The sequence below is a fragment of the Lepidochelys kempii genome, chromosome 1 (assembly GCF_965140285.1).
Source record: "Lepidochelys kempii isolate rLepKem1 chromosome 1, rLepKem1.hap1, whole genome shotgun sequence".
In the NCBI taxonomy this organism is placed as follows: Eukaryota; Metazoa; Chordata; order Testudines; family Cheloniidae; genus Lepidochelys; species Lepidochelys kempii.
Genome location: NC_136380.1, coordinates 10245527 through 10270261, shown reverse-complemented (window position 1 = coordinate 10270261; position 24735 = coordinate 10245527). Strand labels below are relative to the sequence as shown.

Here is a 24735-nt window from a genome sequence, read left to right as displayed (position 1 = left end):
AATACAAAGAAATATTCCCTTGTATTCAGATCTGAGGCCTTCTTAGTTTCCAAGTGCCATTTTGTGGGCTGCAGAACCATTCACGTATGGACGGTTGCAATCACCATGTGAGATAGGTCATTATTAGCCCCCAGGCTACAAGTGGGGAAATGAGCTGCACCGGGATGAAGGGACTTGCCCAAGGCCAGGCAGGCAGGCAGTGGCAGAGCTGGGAACAGACCCTCTGTCTCCTAGCTAGTGCCACGAGACCAGATGAGTCAGGGATTTGCAAACCTGGAGCTACGTAGAAGCTGAGGCCCAATGTTGGGGTGCCTGTAGGCTTCAGGGGGCACACTGGGAAGTTAATCTTGGGGCTACCCGTGCCCAGCTGCCGTGGTGGTTAGCACTGTGGAAATTAACCATACAGGAGTGCCCCCCCACCAACCCACAACCCACGCCTGGATCCACCCTGCCTGCACTCGTTTATACTTGTCCACCCCCCCGCCCTACCCCCCGCTCATTAGCTGACCAGGCCTGGATCCTGACCTCATGCCCTCCTGGCGCTGCGGAGGGCTGCTAGCCCAGGTGCCCATGCTGGGCCGGGATGCACATGGCCCATGGAAAGGTAATGACTCAACAACCAGGGGAAACCATTGACGCTCTCACTATGAAAAACTACATCCAGCTTCTTCTTTTGCTCTTCGAAAATGGTCCTGGGTCTGGTGGCTCAGCTGACACAAGCTGTGGGAGGTCTCAGCTCTGTTCCTAACAGGCAGATACTCACCTCACCATTCCCTACCTGGCTTTGAACCCAGGACTTTTAGTATTAAAAGCATCTGGCGCCCTTAGTGAATGGAATTACATTAGCGCTCAGTCACTAAATTCATCTATCTTTAGCTTAGCTACTCAGCCGCCCTCCATTTACCAGTAGGGGAGCACGCCACAATCTTTAATGTATGTATCCTAACACCCCCCTTTGAGGCAGGACAGTGCTGTTATCCCCATTGTATAGATGGGAAACCGAGGCACGAAGTGTCTAAGCAACTTGCCCAGGGTCACACAGGGAGTCTGTGGCACAGCAAGGACTTGGGTTCAAGTCTCCAAAGTTTCAGTCTAGCTAGTGTCCTAACCTCCGGATCGTCCTTCGTCTCTGCATGGACCTGTCCATCAGCTGGTAGCAGTAGTAGGTGCTTACCCCCTGCGGACCAGGGAACATCACGCCCAGTGTGCCAGAGTGTCACATCCACATTGGAACTGGTCCCATTCATGGAAATCTCAGCGGAGTGGCCCCGCTCTGAACCAACCATCAAGAAGCACAGCGCTCCAGGGCCCTTGCAGCGGGCCAGCAGGGTTAGCCTGCACTGAGGCTGCACGTCCCATCCCTGGTCTGTCCTTTCGCATCCTGAGCTCTCAATCTGGCACTAAACCCACCGGTAAAGAGCCAGGGGCTGGATTAGGGTTCATCTGCAGCACTGCGGCCCACGGGTTGCGAGGTATATGGGACACCCTGCCTCAAGTTTGTAGCCGCAACCGACCCAATAAACTCCCCCTACCCTGCTCCGTCCAGCCAGCAGCGCCAGACAGCGGGATTTGCAAAGGGAGATTAAAGCCAGGCTGCCCCTCCAGACGCCACGTGCTGCAGCTTTGTTTTTCATTTGGAAGAGCCCCGAGGGCGCTTGGCGGGGGCAGGATGGGAGAGACACAAACCGCTAAGACATGCGGGTGGGATTCATTCCTTTTCATGTCAAGTTTCAATTTGTCTCTGGTTCCGTCTGATCTGGTTTGTTTATGCAATTAACGGCGGCTCATTGAGGATATAAAGGAGATGAAAGAGGCCCAGACGGAGCCAACTGGCAAATGAATCAAGCGGATCAATAGAAACGGTCTCTGATATTTACCCAAACCATCACTATTTCCTTTGTCTTTCCTTTTATATCCGTATAGCCGCACGCTCCAGTCTACGGACACATTCCCGCGGCCCACACGTGCGGCTCATGTGAATATTAACAAGGCACGGTCACTCCATGGGCCTTCCGACGTGGAGTCGCTTTGTCCCTGCTCCCCTCAAGTCGAGAGAACAAATTAAATCTGTTTTTTTTAGGTTGGACTTTGTCATTATCTGGGCTTTGGGTTTTTCTTTGTGGGAATCCACTTCTGATCCCTGCGTGAAGAAAAGGAAATGAAGAGAGGGGAAGAGAGGGGACAGGGGACACCAGTTTCCATGAGGATAGTAGGACTGTGGTAATATGAGAAATTATTTTGTTAAATGAGCCATGAGCCAGGAGTCGGGGCCCCATTGTGCTAGGTGTGGTGCAAACACAGGATCAGAGAAGTGTCGAGCTGGAAGAGACCTCGAGAGGTCGTCAAGTGCAGCCCCCTGCGCTGAGGCAGGGCCAAGTGAACCTAGACCGGCCCTGACAGGGGTTTGTCCAGCCTGGGCTTAAAACCTCCAGTGAGGGGGTTTCTACAACCTCCTTTGGAAGCCTGTTCTAGAGCTTCACTGCCCTGAGAGTTAGATAGATTTTCTTAATATCTGACCTAAATCTCCCTGGCTGCAGATTAAGCCCATTGCTTCTCGTCCTACCTTCAGTGGACATAGAGAACAATCAATCACTGCCCTCTTTATAACAGCCTTTAACGAATCTGAAGACTAATATCAGGTCCCCCCTCGGTCTTCTTTTCTCAAGACTAAACTTGCCCAGGTTTTTAACCTTCCCTCCCAGCTCAGGTTTTCTAAACCTTTGATCATTTTCGTTGCTCTTCTCTGGACTCTCTGCAATTTGTCCGCGTCTTTCCCAAACTGAAAAGGAGTACTTGTGGCCCCTTAGAGACTAACCAATTTATTTGAGCATAAGCTTTCGTGAGCTACAGCTCAAGTGAGCTGTAGCTCACGAAAGCTTATGCTCAAATAAATTGGTTAGTCTCTAAGGGGCCACAAGTACTCCTTTTCTTTTTGCGACTACAGACTAACACGGCTATTACTCTGAAATCTGTTTCCCAAACTGGAGACAGTTCTCCCGCTGAGGCCTCACAAGCGCCGAGTAAAGTGGGACAATGACCTCCCGTGCCTTGCATACGACACTCTTGTTAATACACCTGTGATGCTGGCAGGCTGGGTGCCAGCTCATGCCAAGATCCCCTTGTCTCAGCTGGACACAAACAGAGCGGGAATCCGTCTGGCTCATTTGTGGGGTGATAGTGATGAAATAGGTATGAGAATTGTAAGAAAGGGTCTGGTGTTTAGACTATTAAATGGTTGTGAGTTGCTGCCTGCATTGATCCTTCCGGTGATATCTGTGTTCCAGAGTCTATGTCTACACTATGCAGCTTTTAGCGACACGGCTGTAATGAAATACTTCCACCCCCAACAAGCCGTATTAGCGTTGTCCGCAGGAGAGCTCTCCTGCAGATAAAGCGCTGTTCACACCAGCGCTTGTCGTTGACAAAACTTGTCTTTCGGGGGCGTGTGTGTTTTTTTTAACACCTCTAAACAACAAAAGTTGGCATTCACAAGCCAGCTAAGCCCCGATGTGCCCCACAACTGATGCCTGCTCGAAACCTGGCATCCCCAGTGGGTGGGGACCCTCAAACGAGGCTGGCGGATGCCTGTTTCACCCGTGAGGCCCAGCCCCACAGCAGGCCCTGAGCCGGCTTAACAGCTGATACCTGCCACACCAGAGGAGCCGGGGACAGCACACAAAAGACAGTGGGGCAGGGGGGTGGGCAGGGAGACCCAGGGGGAGCGTGGCAGAGGGATGGAGCAGAAGCCAGGGCAAGAGAGAAAGGTTTGGCCGCTAAGGCATGACTGACCTGGATGGCTGCTCTGGCTTAGGTGCTTCACCCCAGGGTCTGGATTATCTGGGCACCTGGCGCGGGTTCCACCGGGCAGCCACCCACCCAGGGTTAGGCAGTGCAATGCTAAGCAGAGCAATGCCGAAGCACCTCTGAGGACCTGGGCCTTACCGTGTGGCCAGACATGAGTGGCAAAGGAAAGAGGCCCAGATGGGAAACTGAGGCACAGCTCGACCAAGGGACTGGCCCAAGATGGCACAGGGAGGCCATGGCAGACTGGATTCCAAAGGTCTTTAGGCCCCTGAAGCTACAGATAGGCAGAGCTGGGTGCCGAGCTCACCGATTTCAATGGCACTTAGCGGCCTACCTGCAGCTTCGGATTGTGAAAATCCTGCCTGGCCCCAACCTGCACCTTTGATGCCTAAAGCCCTTGGGAAGTCTGGCCCTGGGTACAGCTCTCCCAAGCCTAGCTCAGTGCCTCGCCCACAAGCCCCGCCTTCCTCTCCAATTCGTGCTCAGACGTTACCGTGACCTTAATAACCGACTTCCCGCTTTGAACGGCCTTTGCACACCCTCTCCCTTCCGAAGTCAGGCTCCGGCTCCCCTTTTAAATCCTCGCAGACTTGTAAACGCAACGCTGTCCCAAGCCGGGGCAAAGCTCTCCCCTCTGGTCTGCGCTACAAGGTGGGCACCGGTCCCTGGATTTCTCAGGGCTGGTTCTCCCATAATCCCCTGGCAAAGCATCCCGAGAGCGGCTCCGCCCAGGCAGCACTAAGAGGCAGGCGATGGGCCCCTGGCACTCTCAGGGCCACAGACCAGCGAGCACAGTGTCAACGTGGATGCAGCCGCTTCAGGGCCCTCTGCTCTCACTCCAGCTGGGCGAAGTGGAGGGGAGTCCCTGGAGCGGAGATAACTCGATTAACTCAGCAGGGGAGACAGACCCGAATGACGCCGGGGCGATCTGGAGTCACTAACCCGGTTTTCTACGCTGTTCCGCTTCGCACAGTTAAACTGTCAGCAAGGCCCTTTTCCAAGCCAGCCCGGCCTCCTGCTAGCATGGCCGCCTGCGATGGGCTCCTGGCTGGGGGTTGGCACCGGCCTGCCCCAGAGGGACCTGGTTCAGAGGGGCAGCAGGTGGGAATAGACTGGGATGGTCTCAAGTCAGCCACATCATTCTGCCGGATCCCAGCGAGCTTGGCTCATCCTCTCTCCCTGAGGGCAAAGCACAGCGAGATCTGCCGTACCACGGGAGGACGCCGTGGGGCAGGCCGGTTTTCCCGCAGCCCTAGGAAGCTAAGGCAAGAAGATGGAAGAGATGACCCACCAGGCTGGGGGTGTGGATGCCTCTGGGTAAGAACGCCGGTGGGTCCCTTTCAATCCACCCCTGGGCCCCTGAGTAAACAGCCTGCCTGCCTCTCTTGGCCCATCGCCAGCTCACAGGCTCAGCCCTCGTCTACACTTACAGGTTTTGCTGGCATGGGAGAGTGAAACACGTATCCCCTAGCAGCATAGCTGTGCCCTAGCATAGACGCAGATACACCAGCAAATAAAAAGACAGAAGAGATTCCGAGTAGCTTTCCCCAGCGTAACTTCTGTCATTTGGGAAACCGGTATAACTAAACTGCAAAAGCACCCGTCTTCCAGTACGAGCCCCGTCTCTGCTAGGAGCACAGCTGTACTGGTAACCCTATGTAGCGGAGACAAGGCAGCGGTTTCACGCCCACCCAGCCTGTCTCTGCCCCCTGGCTCTCATCTGCTGTCATTAAGCCAGCAGGCGTGACTTTGTTGTTTGCTCACTCTGATTTTGTGCCGTCTGGGCCAGAGAGAAGATTCCTTTGCTGTTGCGTACAGGCTGCGAGGTCCCTGGCCTGACCCGCCTGCAGCTCACGGGCCGACCCAGAGGTCCTCACTGCAGCTTTCCTCAGTCCTTCTGTGGGACGTTCTCTGCTGGGTGTAGGGTAGGGGCCACTGCTTGGGGTGGGTGTGACGGGGGGTATTCCGTACGGTGGGTGAGGCGGGACATGGTCCTTGAGCCCATCTTCCCGATGGAGGCCTCTGCTTCTTGTCTCGTCCAGGGTCCAGCCAGAAGGGGTCAGCCGTGAGACAGGCACACGTGTTCCCGACAACGGGGCACAAGAGCGAGAGGTTTACTGGAGACCCGCCATCTGGTGCGTGGCCACTTATCCCCTTTATGGCTGTTTGTGCAGCAGGATCCTGCTTGTGCTGAAGAGTGTTTTATGGCTCGGTATACACAAGAGATACACCTGGGGTGCGTGTCTATGTACCGTTTACGGCACCTTCCCTTTTACAACTGTTTACCTACGGGCTTTTACCGCAGCTGTGGCAATGAATCCGGGGCACTGCCCGGCAATCTCCTGCAGCCCTGCCCAATTCAAACAAGGAGCAGTGCCAGGTCCCACGTCAGAGAGCAGGGACTGCGCACCTGATGGTTAGGGTGACCAGATGTCCCGATTTTATAGGGACAGTCCCGATTTTTGGGTCTTTTTCATATATAGGCTCCAATTACCCCCTGTCCCAATTTTTCACATTTGCTGTCTGGTCACCCTACTGATGGTCCCAGTAAGACCGCGCCTGGAATAGCGTGGCCAGCTCTGGACGCACCCTGTTACCAGTGGGATGTCAACAGATCGGAGGTAATTCAGAGCAGAACAAACATGGCAATTAGGGATGGATCTATGACTAAGGAAGAGGAAAGCGTGCTGAGTTTGGCTGCACGGCGGATCGCGTGGGGGTAGCACTGATGGGTGTGAATAACCAGCCGCTCGCTGGGACTCATCTCCCCCAGCTGCAGAACAGGGCTGAGAAGGCTTCTTCTGTCCGTCTCATCCAGCGAGGCTGTGAACTCTCTCACTGGGTGTACATGCAGTGCCTAGCACAATGGGGCTCCGATCTCGTTCAGGGCCGCCCGGTGTCCTGCCTTACAAAGCACACAGTACGCAGCCTCCTGGCCATTCCTGGACATCATGCCCTTGCACAGGTTAGGCCAAATCTGGGTCAGAGCCCTGCCCACATGCCCAGTGGAGCGGAGGTTTCAGGGCAGTGCAATGAGCCAGCCGCCCCTCCGCATGCCATCAGCTGCTTTCTAGCCTGAGCAGCATGCCTGGTTAATCCCCGCCCTAACTGAATGACCAACAGCAGGCTCGAGACAAGCCAAGCAGAGCGCAGCCCCGTTGAATGCCCTGATCTGATCAGCAGTGATGGTGCCTCCTTTGCCTCACAGCCCCCCGCTTTCCACAGGGCTTTAAAGGGACCCGGGGCCGACTGATCTGGCAACACATGGAATAAAACTGGTGCTCAGCTGATTTCCCCTTTCAGAGAGCCCTGGAGCCTCCCGAATAAGCACTGAGCAGCCAGACGGGAGCAACTCAGGGCCAGATGCACCCCAGGGCAAGAGGACGCAACAAGTCAGTGGAGCTGCACTAGTTTACACCAGGCCTGCAGTCATCTTCTCTCATGACAAAGACAGCCCAGGGGCTCGGGAGCGTGGTCCAGTGGTTACAGCAAAAGCTTAGGAAGCAGGAGGCCCTGTTTCCATTCCCTTGCTCTGCCACAGACTTCCTGCGTGACTGCAGGCAAGTCACTTAACTTCTCTGTGCCTCAGTTTCCCATCCCTGCAATGGGGCTAACAGCCCTGTCTCATGGGGGAGGGGTGTTGTGCGGGTACAGACTCTAAAAGACTGAGCTGCTCCGATGCTATGGCCAGACAGGTACCGGAGCTGGAGCTGGATTTACAGTGGCTGTGCCCGCATGTAACTGTTCACTTCCACGTAGTTACCTCCTGACTTACACCAGGGCAGCAGAGAGCAGGATCTGGCCCTGGGAGCATCCACTAGGAACGTGCACTGCCTGGCACTAGGAAAGGGTTAATCCAGCCTCCCTTCACCAGGGTTCAGCCTAGTGTTTGTCCAGAGGAGTTCAGTGGTTGTTACTCTCTGGCCCTGCAGCCACAAGCTGCTGCTAAAGGCAGTAAACCTCTCTAAGGCAGAGAGAGAGAGAGAGACCTATTTTGTGGGAAATCGCTGAGGTGCAAGCCCTTTGCAGAGCCACGCGGGCCCCTGATGGGACGCAGAGGGAGTGAAAATGCGGGAGCTCAGTCCGTCATCTGACGTGACAGCGAATGGTTACATCCGTTGAAAAGGGTGGGCCCTTTTCTTAGCGACGCTGGTGTAAATCCGGAGTAGCCCCACTGAAGTCTGTGGAGCTGCTGGGCCACAGAAATGCAGGATCTAGGCTAACGTGCAGTGGCATGGATACGCCTTTCTCGGCCACACTGGGCCAGATTCTGACCTCAGCGAGCCTGGTGTAAATCCGGAGGGGCTCTGCTGAAATCCGCGATTTCTGCAGCACCGTGCGAGCAGGAACAGCAAAGCAGGTTACAAATATTATTTTTGCCATCGCTCTTCTGAAGCACAGAGGTATGATCCTCATGTTACGAATGGGTAAACTGAGGAACAGAGTGGCAAAGTGACTTGCCTCAAGCCACAGAGTGATTCAGCAACAGAGCAGGGAATAAAATATCAGTCCTTTGCTTTAAGCACTAGCCCCCGATTCCTTCACTTCCTCCGCTACTGACCGCTATTCCTACCTACATGCCTCCAGCTTTCATCCAGCCCACACCACACAATCCATTGTCTACAGCCAAGCTCTATGATACAACTGCATTTGCTCCAACCCCTCAGACAGAGACAAACACCTACAGGATCTCTATCAAGCATTCTTACAACTACAATACCCACCTGCGGAAGTGAAGAAACAAATTGACAGAGCCAGAAGAGTACCCAGAAGTCACCTACTACAGGACAGGCCTAACAAAGAAAATAATAGAACGCCACTAGCCGTCACCTTCAGCCCCCAACTAAAACCTCTCCAACGCATCATCAAGGATCTACAACCTATCCTGAAGGACAACCCATCACTCTCACAGATCTTGGGAGACAGGCCAGTGCTTGCTTACAGACAGCCCCCCAGCCTGAAGCAAATACTCACCAGCAACCACACACCAGAACCACTAACCCAGGAACCTAGCCTTGCAACAAAGCCCATTGCCAACTGTGTCCACATATCTATTCAGGGGACACCATCCTAGGGCCTAATCACATCAGCCACACTATCAGAGGCTCATTCACCTGCACATCTACCAATGTGATCTATGCCACCACATGCCAGCAATGCCCCTCTGCCATGTACATTGGTCAAACTGGACAGTCTCTGCGTAAAAGGATAAATGGACACAAATCAGACATCAAGAATTATAACATTCAAAAACCAGTTGGAGAACACTTCAATCTCTTTGGTCACTCGATTACAGACCTAAAAGTGGCAATTCTTCAACAAAAAAACTTCGAAAACAGACTCCAACGAGAGACTGCTGAATTGGAATTAATTTGCAAACTGGATACAATTAACTTAGGCTTGAATAAAGACTGAGAGTGGATGGGTCATTACACAAAGTAAAACTATTTCCCCATGTTTATTGCCTCCCCCCCATCCCCCAGTGTTCCTCAGACCTTCTCGTCAACTGCTGGAAATGGCCCACCTTGATTATCACTACAAAAGTGATAATTTCTTTTCTTTTCTTTCTTTCTTTCTTTTCTCTCCTGCTGGTAATAGCTCACCTTAAGTGATCACTCTTGTTACAGTCTGTATGATAACACCCATTGTTTCAAGTTCTCTGTGTATATAAATCTCCCCACTGTATTTTCCACTGAATGCATCCGATGAAGTGAGCTGTAGCTCACGAAAGCTGATGCTCAAATAAATTTGTTAGTGTCTAAGGTGCCACAAGTCCTCCTTTTCGTGTTCTAGATATGTTATCAAGCCGGCGTTGATTTGTTTTGTGCTTTGCATGGGTGACAAACTTGGGATAGGAGGCACCCCGGGGTGAGGGCCAGCCCAATGTCAAACTGGAGCTGATATCGGTGCATAGGCTGGTTCACCCCTAACCTGGAAGAAAAGGATGGAGACTGTGGCAGGAGAGGCAGCCTCGTGTGGCAGAGAGCGGACTTGGCCTTTTGTTATGATGGAGGGACTCACCATCAACTAAGCAGCACTCGCTAGGCAAGGGTCACGGGTTCCAAAACCCAGCAAATGGAGAGACGCTGGGGATAGGTATTAATACCTAGTGGTATGGGCCCCATGGTGAGGGTCTTACATGCTGATTGTACGTCCTCCTCTCTCCACTGTGGAATATCAGAGCTAATTTTGGTTCCATTGGGAGTCTAGTTACAGGCTGATGAGCTGAATTCACTTTGGGCCAATGGTGCACCAGGACTGAGGCTCCCTTACTACAGGCTGAAATCCCAAAAGAGTTAAACTTACTAAGAGCTGAAATCACTGAGTGTTGTGTTAAGGAGTGGGGGAGCCTGCAGATATATTGCGGAGCAGTTTGCGGGACGGCCGGCAGAGCAGAGCGGCTCTTGGAGCAGAGCAGTTTGCAGGACGGCTGGCAGAGGAGAGCGGCTGGTGGAGCGGAGCAGTTTGTGGGATGCCTAGAGCAGCTCATGGGGGCGGCTGGCAGAGCGGTGTGATTCATGGGACGGCTGGTGGAGCAGAGCGGAGCCCCATGGAGAGGTGGGGCAATTGGCTTTGGACCACATAAGGTGCCCCTTAAGCCCCCCAATCTCCACCCAGGTTGGGAGGTAAAACTCCGCAGATAAACTTTCGAACTCGGGCTGCACTGACCAGGGACAGAGACTTTTGGGGTGTTGGACTTTGGGTGATTTTGGGTTGCTGGACTCAAAAACCAAAGGGAAAGGACATGTTCCAATTTGCTTGGGGTGGGTTTTTTGCTCATGGGTTGTGTTATGAATCCTGTTGGTGGTGTTTCCCCAACATAATGCCACATTGTTTCTCTCTGTTATTAAAAGGCTTTTTGCTACACTCAGACTATGTGCTTGCGAGAGGGGAAGTATCGCCTCTTGGAGGTGCCCAGCGGGGGTGGTACATATTTGTCCCAGGTCACTGGGTGGGGGCTCGAGCCGATTTTGCATGGTGTTATTGGAATGGATCCCCTAGATACTGAACCCGGCCCTTGTTGCTGCCAACTCTGACGGGCAGAAGGGTTACACTAGTAATCAGCCCTGATGTTATCTCCCCATTTCATCCCATATGCTGGCTGCCATGCTAAATCATTCCTTTCCCTGCTCGGGGTCAAATATCTGCAGACTCATCCCCTGAGATACACACACTGAGAGGTGATGGAGTCACCCAAGGCCAAACAGCAGGGCAGTGGCAGAACTGGGCTCAACTGACCCCTGTCTCATGCCTTATCTGCTCTTCTGCCCTGCCCAATGATACACACAACCCCTGATGGCAGCTAACAACCTACAGCAGTGGTTTACAACCACTGGGGATCTGCAGACTAGGGCAAAGATTTCCAAAGGCACATTTTTCAGGTGTCCGCAAATGAAAAAAAGTTGAAAAACGCTGACCTTGAGCGACCCCTTCCTATTCCACACCAGGACTTCAGAGCAAACGAGGCCAGGATCTCCCACCAGCCAAGGAATCCGCCCTACGTTTACGTGATAGTTCATAATATCCCATAAATCAGCCTGCCAAGCCGTTCGTGGCCCTTTTCTCAGTTCCTTCCTACCTGTCAATCTCATTCTAGTTCTGGGGGGATGGCACCAGCCCATGCTGCTGTCACACAGCCGTCAGTTGTGCCTCCCAGAGTCTCCATCCGCACCTGATCTGCAGAGGATACGAGTCTGCGACTGCTCCCCACTGGAGGTTTGTCCTCTAGCTGCCTGCAAAGGCTCAAACTCCAGAAATCCTGGGTTCAATTCCCGGTGATGAGAGCGGTGCGGGGGCTCCATAATGCTGATCACACAGCTTTGTGAATCCTACTTTGCTGCAGCCATTGATTGTGAGGAGCAAGGCATTGGGAGCGAACAGCTTCCGCCTGTGTGAATCTATCCTGGCCAGGAACAGATCTATTCCTCTGCTACCGCTGACTGAAGAAGACTCTGCATGTGTGGAGCTTCCCACCCCCACCCGGACCTGAATAATTTATCCTGAAACCCGTCAGAGTATTTCGCTTCCAAACAAACCCAGGATCCGTTTCTCCAGGCCACCGCAGTATTTTTACAAGGCTGTCTTTAAAAAGTTTAATTAAACCAGGGCTGGCTGCTTGTGGCGCTCCCAGAGTGGGAACATCCAGGTGACCGGCTCCCAATGACGCAGCAGACGGGCCATTAGCCACAAGGATCAGCAGCCAGGTCGCTGCTCCGGATCTCCAATTTAATCAGTTCAGCAATCCATTATGTTTTTAAATACAGAGGAAATTCAGCCTGCATAGGAGACTAACAATTACATCCAGCGCTTCCCATGCCTAGATCCTGCAGCACGTTACGAAGGCAGGTCGGTGTCACCACCCCCATTTTACAGGTAGGGAAACTGAGGCACGGATCAGCGGAGGAACTTGCCCAAGGTCATAGAATGAGGCAGTGATAGCGACGGAGTCTCTCGACTCCCTGCCTCATGCTTTTATTTGCTGTCCCACAATAGCTGGCGCCATCGAGACCTGGTGATGGAAGTGAAAACCCTGGAATGATCCCTTCCATATTCCAGACCAGGACTTTAGAACGACTAAGGCAGAGTTCCCTGCCTTGCCCAGGAACCTGGGACAAGCCAGGTCAGCTGGGAGAGTCTGTTAGTTTCCGGAAGGCCAAGACCCTGGCTCGATCAGTGCCTTGCTGTTTGAATGCTCCGTGTCTCAGTTTCCTCATGTGTGAAATGGAGGTCGTGCCACTCACCTCCTTTGTAAAGCGCCCTGAGAGCAGCAGATGAAAAGCGATAGGTAAGAGCTAGGGATTGTTAGGATGAGGCTGGGAGCCTGATTTGCAAAGCTGCGGTTGGCTGCAGCTGGAGTTGTCGCTGCTCAGCGCCTCGGGAACGCCAGGCTCTGAGTGCATGGAGATTCCTAATCATTATCTGCATTGGAGTAGCATCCAGGGGCCCAGATCCTGGATCAGGGGCCCATTGCAGTGGGTGCTATACAAACACCTGATGGATTGGTCCCTGCCCCAAACAGCTGAGCGGAAGCTGAGAGACAGCAGATGGACACACACAGACGGGGTGGGGGAGCCCCGGAAACAATGAGATGGGACTGGGCAGCGTGCTGGGCCATGGGCACAGCTCCCCCATAACCTGGCAGGGCGGAGCAGGGCTCAGAAGTACGGCCGCAGCACCGGCTGTGCGTGTGAAATGGTGGAACCCGCCCTAGCAACCCCAGCGGAGGCAAACTAGACAGAAGCTCCCCCCCTTTCATTATCCAGCGCTCACCGTGGACATTGGTCCCAGGCACACTCCTGTGCATGGAGCAATGAGCAAGATGGGCCGATGATCTATCTCCATCCGAGGTGTCCCATCTCCTGCACTGACTGGCACCCGTCCCCAGCAAGGAGCAAAATGCTGATCGCGCGTCAGTGCCCTAAAAGGGCCGATTGATCTGCCCACAGCTGGGGCTGAGTTTATGCTCCTAAGCAGAGAGGCCCAGGGTAGACTGGGGCCTGGGTTCGGTCTCCTCCCCTCATGCCAGGGCTGGGCTGTAGCTCTTCAACGGGGATCGCTTGGCCTGCTGCTGCTCCTGCGACACCTGTTCCATAGAAGTCTCCGGGGCTGTTGGTTCGGCACGAAAAGTCTCCCGGATTGGCATTTGGGAGAGCCAGCGCCATGCCAGCCCCTGCCAGTCTCCTCCCTCTGCGTGTTCGTCTCTTCCCGCAGCTCAGAAACATCCGTAGTGGCCCTGTTTGTCAAGCAGGGCCAGGCTGACACCCGCTGGCTGCCGGGCCAGTCCCTGGTTAGAACAGGATCAGAGTCTCTCCACGGTGAGGGATTCGTAGCGAGAGGGAGCTTGCAGTGTGCGGGGCTATGGAGGGGCCCTGCTGGGGAAGGGCGACCTGGATGAATGAGGCGGCTGTGGGGCAGGCAAGGATCCGAGCCGGAGGCAGGGAGCTGCACCCAGAGGAAGTCTCAGCAAACAGAACTCCCGACCATGTGTGCACAAAACACATCGCCTTCCCTTGCTCCCCATTATACGGGTGCGGGCAAAGGGATGAGAGCACAGGGTGTACCAGGTAACTGCATCCTGCAGTTTAAGGGTATCGGTAAAAAAACCACCTCCCTGGCTGCCATAGTTAGACCGGTACAAAATCTGCATGCAGCTCAGGCCTAAGAACTGAAAGCCTTTCCGACTCTTCTCTTATCCGCTGCTATTCTAATGATTTGCCTCAGTAATTTCCTACCACAGAGAGTTCCACAGCTACTTCTGCGTCGCATAGGAACAAGGCTTCCTACTTTGGAAACACCGACATTCTGCAGCAGCGGTTAGAGCTTGCAATAGTTTCTCTCTTTATCATTAAACTGCCATCCCTGAGGTACTTATCTCCAGTTACCATTCTCTTATGCTGAGTTTATGCAGCCCGCATTCCTTTAGCAGCGGAGCGCCTTACAATCTCAATGTATTTATCACTGCACCCCTAGAGCCATCCCGGAACGCACCAGAAAACCAAGCTTAAAACCCAGCGACTCTGAGAGCTATAAAACCCTCTGGCTTTATTAATATGGTGACAGCGTTTCATGGAGCTGGTGCCAGACTGAGATATACGGCAGCTAAGAAATTAAGTAGGGGTGGAGCGCTGAGTCACTGAATGGAACAATTTAATTTCTGCCTCCTTCTCTCTCAGCTTATTGCCTAACAGAGCCTCTCCTTTCCCAGAGCAGAAAAGAGCAAAACTAGTTAGCAGTGGAGTCAGGGAGCCGAGAAGCACGGGGAGGGGGAGAAAGTTGGGTTTACACAAGTATTGTAATGAATGGGCTAGTGTATCTAGCTCACCATTGCCCTCTGCTGGATAGAATGGGAACTGCCCAGCTGTGTGTCATAGATCTTCTACTGCAGGCAGCTGATGGAGATTCTCCTCAGGAGGATGTACATTTTAGAGCCAGCGAAAGGTGTGGTGTTGTCAGCCCTGGGGTCTGAAGGCCTCACAGAGCAGAGCAGTGGCAGGCTTCCCCGACACGCTGCCAGGAGAATTCTGGATGCACATGGGAAAAGCGGGCTGTGTTCAGAGATAGCCCTGCTGCTCTCAGAGCAGAATTAACTGCTTCTCTCCCTAGCCTGCTTTTCCACTGCAGGGGGAGTTGCACAAAACCAGGATTCCTTGGGCTTTTCAGTTCCCTCTCCCCCAGTGAGGTCATAATCCTCTGTTTTGACATCACAATTCGTTGCCATGGAGACAATGATGTCACAAAAGCAGAGGATTAAGATTCCTAAATAACAATAATCCTGTTTTCATGCTATTGTCCTTACACACAAATAAATAAAAAATGAAGGATGCCACCTCCTTTCATCCTGCGCAGAACGAAACTCCTATCCAGCCATCTGTCCACGGCGGTTTTAGGATGCCCATCACTGGTGCACCCAGGTACTAGAATGTTTTTCAAAAATGTCTGTGAGGCAGAGATCTTTAGCAGGGCTAATGAACGAATGGAAAAAAACAATTCTTCCCTACAAAGGACGGTCTTCCCCTTACAGGTGAGTCAGCTGCCACACTGCACCCCAGAGGCGGTTGCATTTCAGTGATGGGTGAAGTGATATTCGTATACATAAGGCCAACTCTTCTCCCCTTACTGGGTTCTATTCCCAGCTCTGCCACTGACTCCCCGTGTGACCTTTGGCAAGTCACTTCCCCTCTCCATGCCTCAATTTCCCCATCTGTTAAAATGGGGAGAACAGGGCCACTGACTGACTTCACAGAGTTTGAGTGCTGTTCAGATACCCAGGTGCTGGGAGCCACAGAATTACTAAGGGCTGCCAGCACTTGAAAACATTTAAAAGGACCCACAGAACAGGAATCCTGCGTGAGGCAGTGGATTAGCAAACAGCTGTTAATCGGGCCCAGGTGTTTGGCCAGGACTGGAATAGCAGAGGGTGGAACTGAAGATCAGGACTGAGATGCACTGGCAGAGCCGTGCGGGAAGTTTGTATAGTGCTCCCTCACTGTCCCTCTAGGGCTGCCTCAGCCTTCACTCCCATTAGCTGTAAATTCCCGTACAAATGTAAAACCATTCCCGGCGACAGGCAAACGGGAAAGCAAAGTGCTGTGTTTGTAAATCTGCCTCCCCTTCCCCGCCGCTGCTCCATTTGACCGGCTAGCAAATGATTTCATGCTGCAGAGAGAGGAACTCAAATGACTGAACGAAGCTTTGTACCAACTCCATTGATCTCTGGTTAATGGTCTACTCAGCAAGCCGGCTCCTTCCTAACGAACGCCAGCCCAGGCTGCAGTAGGTCTGCAGCGGATGAGAGTCAAGAAGAAATGCCAGTGATTTATTCTCATACCCCGGAGAACCGAATAACTAGAGGAAGTGAGAATATATTGTAACAAACCCAGGGCCACCAGGGATTCCATGCTTATTGCTCCACTTTGCGTCATTTCTTACTGGAGGTACAAAACAGCAGCAAGGCTAGAATCCAGATCCTCCTGCTCAGAAAGAAACCCAGCCCTCAGCCACAGGGGAACCTTCAGTAGCTGGCAACAGTATCGGGCCTATGACACACTGCTGAGCAGTGCTGATTCTACCCAATAGAGGGTGGTGATCAGGGCACACAGAACATTTTCAAAAGAGCTTTAGAAATTCCTGCCACACTCCCGCATCTCTCGCCTGGGGCCACACAGCAACAGACTGCCCAATGGGACAAGCCTCGTTACATAAAGACAGAGACAAATCCCTGTCCCATTGGATACATAGATACAGCCAGGACCATGACAGCTAGTTGTCTGATCTCTTGCATAGCACAGAGCAGAGAACCTCACCAGTAAACTTTGTATCAAGCCCATAACTTCTGTTTGAGCTAGAGCATCGCTTTCAGCAAGGTGCCCAGTCTTGACTTAAAGATGTCAAGTGACAACAAATCCATCATGTCCCTAGATAAGTTGCTCCATCAGTTAATTCCCCTCGCCATTAGAAAGCACTGAAAAGCACAAGGCTGTGTATAACCATGCTGCCTTCGCAGGGTCAGAACTTCCCCAGTCCTGAGTTCATTTTTTTTCACACTGGAGGTTTTTTCCTGCTGCAGCAAGGGCTACAAAAGCAGCCAAGTTTGGAGTTCCTCCCTTCAATCATCGTTAAAGTTACACCAGCCTCTTACTTTAATCAGAAAATCCCAACACCGCAAATTCATTTTTTTAAAGTCCTCCTAAAATAATCAGACCAGACTATACTGGCCTAATAAGAATCGCTGATGTTTTTAAGAGAGTGTCCGAATTCTGGTGCCTCAAAAGAAGCCCAGAACGTTCAACTGAAAAATACAGAACCAAGGGCTTTGACCCTCCCTTTTCCCCACAAAAAGCAGCTGAAATGACTTGGCTCAAACATGTCCCCCAAGTTCACCTGCGGGGCTTGGACCAAGCCTGGGACATTTTGGTCTTCAGGAAAATGCTGAGTCTCTATAGCCGGGTGGGTAGGTGGCCAGCCTGGCACACAGGAGACCCACATGCAAGTCCTGCAAAATGGGGTGAAAATCTGGTCTCGTCGATAGCTAGTTCCTGAGGGGCGCAGTGCAGCTGAGCCCGAGCAAGGGGATTCTTTTGTGCGGCTATGGGACATAGACAGGGCGGCTGCGCATAACCACCGCTGGGGCTTACCTGATCTTTCCCTCGGGAGGCAGCTCGTGGGGAGGGTCGTCGCAGGTCAGCCTGGCTTCTCCGTCCAGCAGGTAGATATACACATGCTCCTAGGGGGAAGAAAGCACTGCACTCAGTCACAGGGGCACACGTCTCAGGGCTCGAACAGGCCATCAGCCCTGCATACACATGGGCATCGCCTCTCTTCTCTCTGAGCGAGACTATCTTCTGACTCCGGGTAGGAAGGAGCCTAGCGGACACAGCACCGGACGGGGACCCGGAGATCGGGGTTCAACTCCTGGCCCAGACACTCGCCCTCTGTGTGACCTTTGGACACTTCAGTTCGTCCCCCTGTGCCTCGTCTGTACAATGGAGATCACCCGTCCCGGGGTGCGGCGAGGGCAGTTTCTACCAGTGGGGCGAGGCGCTCCCATGCTGTGACGAGGGAGCCGCAGGTGGGGTCTGATCTGGGGGAGGGAGGAGGGCGTGGAAGGTGGCACGGGGCACCCCCAGCCTCACACAAGCTGAGCGCAGCTCCCACGCGAGCCCGCGCTCAAAGCCTTTGGAATGGCCGCTGCCCAGGCTGCTCTCCGGGTGCAGCTGTGAAGCACAAACGCCACCCGCCCCCGCTCGCTCCTGTGTGGGGAGACACGGCACTGCGTGGCACAGGGCGGAGGGCCAGAGTGCCCACAGAAAGCCCCCACACCAGCCCCAAACCGCACGAATCCTCAGCTCACCATGCACTGGAGCAGGAACCTAGTACCCTAAGCTCCCAGCATTGCTGTGTGATTGGGCCTCTAATGATCTTCTCAGCCACTAACGAACTTTGCAATTAAGTCTCCCCTCCTGTTGTTTGGCTGGCTGTACGTGCAGCTTGCTGGGAGTTTGTCTCACTGGGGGAACTGGCTTCCTCCTGCGGCATTGGGATGCACCCGGAGACACATCATGGGGGGCAGCTGGATTCAGCCAGGATTCAACCTATGGAAATCTGCTGTGGGGCCCTGTACCTAGGGGGTACTCGGTGCATCCGGCAGCAGGGCAGGGGCACTGTACCCGGGGGTGCCCAGTCATTTGGCAGCAGGGCAGGGGCACTGTACACGGGGGGTGCCTGGTGCATCCGGCAGCAGGGCAGGGGCACTGTACCCGGGGGTGCCCTGTGCATCCGGAAGCAGGGCAGGGGCACTGTACACGGGGATGCCCGGTGCATCCGGCAGCAGGGCAGGGGCTCTGTACCCGGGGGTGCCCGGTGCATCCGGCAGCAGGGCAGGGGCACTTTACCTGTGGGTGCCCGGTGCATTTGGCAGCAGGGCAGGGGCACTGTACCCGGGGGTGCCCGGTGCATTTGGCAGCAGGGCAGGGGCTCTGTACCCGGGGATGCCCGGTGCATTTGGCAGCAGGGCAGGGGCTCTGTACCCGGGGGTGCCCGGTGCATCCGGCAGTAGGGCAGGGGCACTTTACCCACGGGTGCCCGGTGCATTTGGCAGCAGGGCAGGGGCTCTGTACCCGGGGATGCCCGGTGCATTTGGCAGCAGGGCAGCGGCACTGTACCCACCCAGAGCATTTCACAGCATCCGGACAGGCAGGGAAGTTTTAAACCCTATGGAATTAACAGTACACCTGTCACACTCTGCCACACCTCTGGGGGGCTGCTCCGGAACCTCCCTCTGATGGTTAGAAACCTTCTAATTTCCTGCCTCAGTTTACCCATGGCCAGTTGAGATTTTTTTTTTTTTTTTTTTTTTTTGCTGTGAACGAATCAAACAAACCAAACCCCATGACAGCATCCAATTTAGAAGCCGGGACTTTCAGAACAATTCCTGGTCATCTGACCTCAGGCTCGAGGGGCATGCCTCAGGGCAGCACACCAGGACCTGCATAGGTCTCGCTGACTGTCAGCGCTTTCCTGAGCTGGGGACCTCCCTGGAAGTTGGGATTCAGGGGGTGCAGGTTTGAAATACGGCTACCGATCCCCAGAGACCGGGTCTGGATTGAGACGGCAGCCAACCCGCCCACCTCCCGTCCCCCGGTCGGCTGAAACGCTGCAGCTCCGAAAGGAAATGGTAACGCAAAGCTACAGCCGGCATTTCAAGCAGCTCCCAGGTTCCCTAGACTGGATGGCTGCTCTCATTTCCACGGCTGTTAATTAGTCTGAAAGGTCTATTTCCATATTAATCCCCCTGAGAGCTACAGGCTGGGCTGAGCCAATGCGGGAGACATGGCAGTGACACTTCGTGCCTGGAAATGTCCAGTCCCTGGTTGCGTGGGCTGGGGCCCAGCCAGTAGGACAGTCGACTCAGGGTCTCGGAGCAGGGAGAGAAAGGGGTAGTCAGGCCCTGCAGCAGAAGTAATGGCTCCAAGCACAGGCCTGGCTTCTAATCCCTGCTCCGCTTCCGGCTTGAAACAGTCTATCACCTTGAGCAAGTCCTTTCACCCCATAATGCCTCATTAAACGGTAACAACACTCCCTTCCCCCCCAGAGGTTCTGTGGGACTTCATAGAATCATAGAATCATAGAATATCAGGGTTGGAAGGGACCCCTGAAGGTCATCTAGTCCAACCCCCTGCTCCAAGCAGGACCAATTCCCAGTTAAATCATCCCAGCCAGGGCTTTGTCAAGCCTGACCTTAAAAACCTCTAAGGAAGGAGATTCTACCACCTCCCTAGGTAACGCATTCCGGGTAAACCTCCCCCACTGCAACTTGAGACCATTACTCCTCGTTCTGTCATCTGCTACCATTGAGAACAGTCTAGAGCCATCCTCTTTGGAACCCCCTTTCAGGTAGTTGAAAGCAGCTATCAAATCCCCCCTCATTCTTCTCTTCTGCAGGCTAAACAATCCCAGCTCCCTCAGCCTCTCCTCATAAGTCATGTGTTCTAGACCCCTAATCATTTTTGTTGCCCTTCGCTGGACTCTCTCCAATTTATCCATATCCTTCTTGTAGTGTGGGGCCCAAAACTGGACACAGTACTCCAGATGAGGCCTCACCAATGTCGAATAGAGGGGAACGATCACGTCCCTCGATCTGCTCACTATGCCCCTACTTATACATCCCAAAATGCCATTGGCCTTCTTGGCAACAAGGGCAGACTGCTGACTCATATCCAGCTTCTCGTCCACTGTCACCCCTAGGTCCTTTTCCGCAGAACTGCTGCCGAGCCATTCGGTCCCTAGTCTGTAGCGGTGCATTGGGTTCTTCCGTCCTAAGTGCAGGACCCTGCACTTATCCTTATTGAACCTCATCAGATTTCTTTTGGCCCAATCCTCCAATTTGTCTACGTCCTTCTGTATCCTATCCCTCCCCTCCAGCGTATCTACCACTCCTCCCAGTTTAGTATCATCCGCAAACACTTCCTCAAATACAGCCCTGGATCCTACAAACACAGCCCCGATAGCTCTCTGTGATGCTGGCAGCCCAGGCCCAGGGCGCTGACATATACCGAGCTGGACTCAGGCCGGCTCAGCTGCGGGCTGGCATTGCTAACTGGGTACCAGAGTGATAAGAGTGTTATCGAACGCTCGCGAGTGGCCGTCGGCGTTAATCTCACGTATAACATCCGCATCCCATGCTGCAAATCTGCATTGTACGGCTCTGGGACTGGGTCAATCACCAGGCAGGAGAGAGACGCGAACGAGTGGGATGTGTGGTCTCAACAGAAGGGCTCATGTCCTGCCCGACAAGGAAGGCCCACAGATGCCAGACGGACTAAAGTGGGCCATTAAAGAGGACACAAGGCTGTTGTTGTTTACTCTTTCCCTACGCCAGGGAAGATAAGTCTTGCAAGTGAACGCCTCCCATCGGCAAACATTGCAGCTCCAACTGGGGGAAGGATATCAAAGCCGCGAACAGGGCAGAACTGGATCTTTATGCTGCTTGGACTCTGGGGGGCCAAGATTACTAGGCATAAGCAAAAGATTCCCAGTGCTTAGCCTGGGTTAGCCCTAAAGGACATATAGAGCTTGCTTATTATAGAAGCTTCTATTACCTTTTGAAATTTAAGACTGCATCTCCCGTATGTGTGTGTCTTTTCCTGTTTTAACCTTGTAAATAACTCTTCTTTCCTTTTCCTAGTTAATAAATCATTAGGATTTATGAGATAATAAATATCATAAGATTGGCTACAAGCACTTGCTTTGGTGTGAGATAGAATGTGCAATTGACCTGGAGTAAGTGACTGGTCTGCTGGGACAGGGAATAACCTGAATATTCCTGTGATCCTTGGTGTAAGGGACCATCTATCACAAGGGAGGCTCACCTGGGTGGCGAGACAGACTGGGGCACCCTAGGGGACTGCCTGTGACTCCATGTTAAGCGCCAGAGGAGTTTACACTTGGTAACTCGGCGGTGAAGGTTAAGTACAGAACTCAGCCAATCTGGGGATTGTGCCTGGTTCTTAACAGCCTGCCCTGAGCGTGGTGGTCATGCTGGTGAGTCACTTCCAGACGGCTTGACACTATCGATGGTGCTTATATGGCCCATTTAGCTTGGTCTGTAATGGATTTACCCTCACACAGCCCTGTGCGGCAGGGCTGCTGTACAGATGGGAAACTGAGGTGTTTTAAGTACTTTGGAAAAGCTCGCTGGGTGCCAACCTGCATTTCAGGTGCCTAAACACCGTTAAAAACCTGTCCCTGAGCGACCTGCCCCAAAACCACTGGCGTCTAGGGCAGGGCAGGGACTTGACCCCAGCTCTGAAAAGCCTCAGGGGCTCCAGGCCACAGAAGCAGCCCCACTGAGTTCAAGAAAACGAGTTGAGCAGACCATATGCTATCGGAGATCCACGCTGCCTACAAGACCTCTGCCTTCCGCTGTTGCCTCAGCTCCCCTTCTCCACCTGCAGACGTCGGTCTCTGGCTGCCGGCTGGATGCACTGGGGCTGCGATCTGCACAGCCGGCAGGGAGGAGAACCCAGCTAATTAATGCCTGTTGCCCAAGCACCTCCCCGCAATATCAAACACGCTCCTGGCAGTTTGAGGCTAACTCCGTTTTAAGCTGCAGGAGCAGCGGCTTTCTTGCTGTGACAAATCCCCCCCGGTGGGTTTCAGACCTTCACCTGGCCATTTCCCTGCCTGAGGAAGTAGGAGTCTTCACGGCACGCTGGCTGGCCGGGGAAGAAGAACTCCAGTGTAACTGGGAAATGGTGCAGGGAGGGAGCTTTTGACACGGTCTCCCACAGTATTCTTGTCAGCAAGTTAAGGAAGTATGGGCTGGATGAATGCACTATAAGGTGGGTAGAAAGCTGGCTAGATTGTCGGGCTCAACGGGTAGTGATCAATGGCTCCATGTCTAGTTGGCAGCTGGTATCAAGTGGAGTGCCCCAAGGGTCGGTCCTGGGGCTGGTTTTGTTCAATATCTTCATAAATGATCTGGAGGATGGTGTGGATTGCACTCTCAGCAAATTTGCGGATGATACTAAACTGGGAGGAGTGGTAGATACGCTGGAGGGGAGGGATAGGATACAGAAGGACCTAGACAAATTGGAGGATTGGGCCAAAAGAAATCTGATGAGGTTCAATAAGGATAAATGCAGGGTCCTGCACTTAGGATGGAAGAATCCAATGCACCGCTACAGACTAGGGACCGAATGGCTAGGCAGCAGTTCTGCGGAAAAGGACCTAGGGGTGACAGTGGACGAGAAGCTGGATATGAGTCAGCAATGTGCCCTTGTTGCCAAGAAGGCCAATGGCATTTTGGGATGTATAAGTAGGGGCATAGTGAGCAGATCGAGGGACGTGATCGTTCCCCTCTATTCGACATTGGTGAGGCCTCATCTGGAGTACTGTGTCCAGTTTTGGGCCCCACACTACAAGAAGGATGTGGATAAATTGGAGAGAGTCCAGCGAAGGGCAACAAAAATGATTAGGGGTCTGGAACACATGACTTATGAGGAGAGGCTGAGGGAGCTGGGATTGTTTAGCCTGCAGAAGAGAAGAATGAGGGGGGATTTGATAGCTGCTTTCAACTACCTGAAAGGGGGTTCCAAAGAGGATGGCTCTAGACTGTTCTCAATGGTAGCAGATGACAGAACGAGGAGTAATGGTCTCAAGTTGCAGTGGGGGAGGTTTAGATTGGATATTAGGAAAAACTTTTTCACTAAGAGGGTGGTGAAACACTGGAATGCGTTACCTAGGGAGGTGGTAGAATCTCCTTCCTTAGAGGTTTTTAAGGTCAGGCTTGACAAAGCCCTGGCTGGGATGATTTAACTGGGAATTGGTCCTGCTTGGAGCAGGGGGTTGGACTAGATGACCTTCAGGGGTCCCTTCCAACCCTGATATTCTATGATTCTATGATTCTATGAAATGAGGCCCATTCTAGCAGCCATTCTCCCCTGTCGCAGAGCGAGATCTCACCGCCAGGCCCGTCTGAGCCGAGAACACGAAGGAGTAATCGCTGCAAAGCGGCACTGATGGAAACACCGAAACTCACAGCCGCTGACAGTCATCTCCGCCAGACACGAACTGGTGACAGCTTAGCAAACGAGAGTTGCTCCGATTTACTGGGGAACAGCAAATCTGACAGATCAAATCTCCTCTTTTGCCCCCTCCGGTCTTCAAAGTAAAGAGGGAATCTTCATGCTGAGGCCAGAGAGTTCTACCCAGGGACGTGATTTCCTGGCAGAGCCTATGCTCAGGGCAATGGATCCTCCAGCCCGGGGAGAGATGACAAGCTGCATTTCAAGGAAATGAAGCACAAGCTTTTGACAGACCCAGGGCAGCGCTTATGGCTGAGAGATGCTGTCCAGCAACGTTTCATTCATGGTGCTGAAGCACGGAGGTATAGCGCGGGGGACGAGCCTCCAGCAGGCCCTTGCTTGATAAGGGTGGGGTGGGGGTGGTTGATTAAATGATTGTTAACGGCTCCTTCTTTGGAGAAGGCTGGTGGGACATTAGACATCAAAGAAGGCCAGCGTGGCTCTGATCCCACCCCCCATTTTACACCACTGGGCCTGAATCTGCTCTCACTCGGAGTGGCATAAATCAGGAGTCACGGCCCTGAAGTTCACCTGCATGAGCAGAGTTCCTCCCAATTCCCACGGGCATAACGGAGCAGGGTCAGACCCTCTACCCTTCAGAGCCAGCCCAGCTTGATGGTGACTACGAGTCACCTCTACTGTACAGACACAGGCAGCCAGCGTGAATGGGAAGCATGGCCCAGGGGTTAGGATGCTACCTGAGGACCTAGGCTCAACTCCCTGTGTGCCTCAATTTCCCAGCTGTCCAATCTGTTTCAGGCCCAGCCTCTCTGCTGTGTACTGGGGGTGGAGGAATGTTTCAGGTCCCCCTCCTCAGAGCAAACACGCCCTGTCTGCCTGCGCCCAC

General features: G+C 53.3%; 1 protein-coding gene across 2 annotated transcripts in view; it reads right to left on the bottom strand.

Moving 5' to 3' along the window:
* The window catches only part of PDE2A (phosphodiesterase 2A), a 366524-nt gene that overhangs the window by 91880 nt on the left and 249909 nt on the right, over positions 1-24735 (bottom strand). For both annotated transcript variants that reach the window (XM_073333785.2, XM_073333795.2), the window contains one exon: positions 17439-17527. In XM_073333785.2, coding sequence (XP_073189886.1) covers positions 17439-17527 — 89 coding nt within the window. The remainder of the gene's footprint in view (positions 1-17438; positions 17528-24735) is intronic.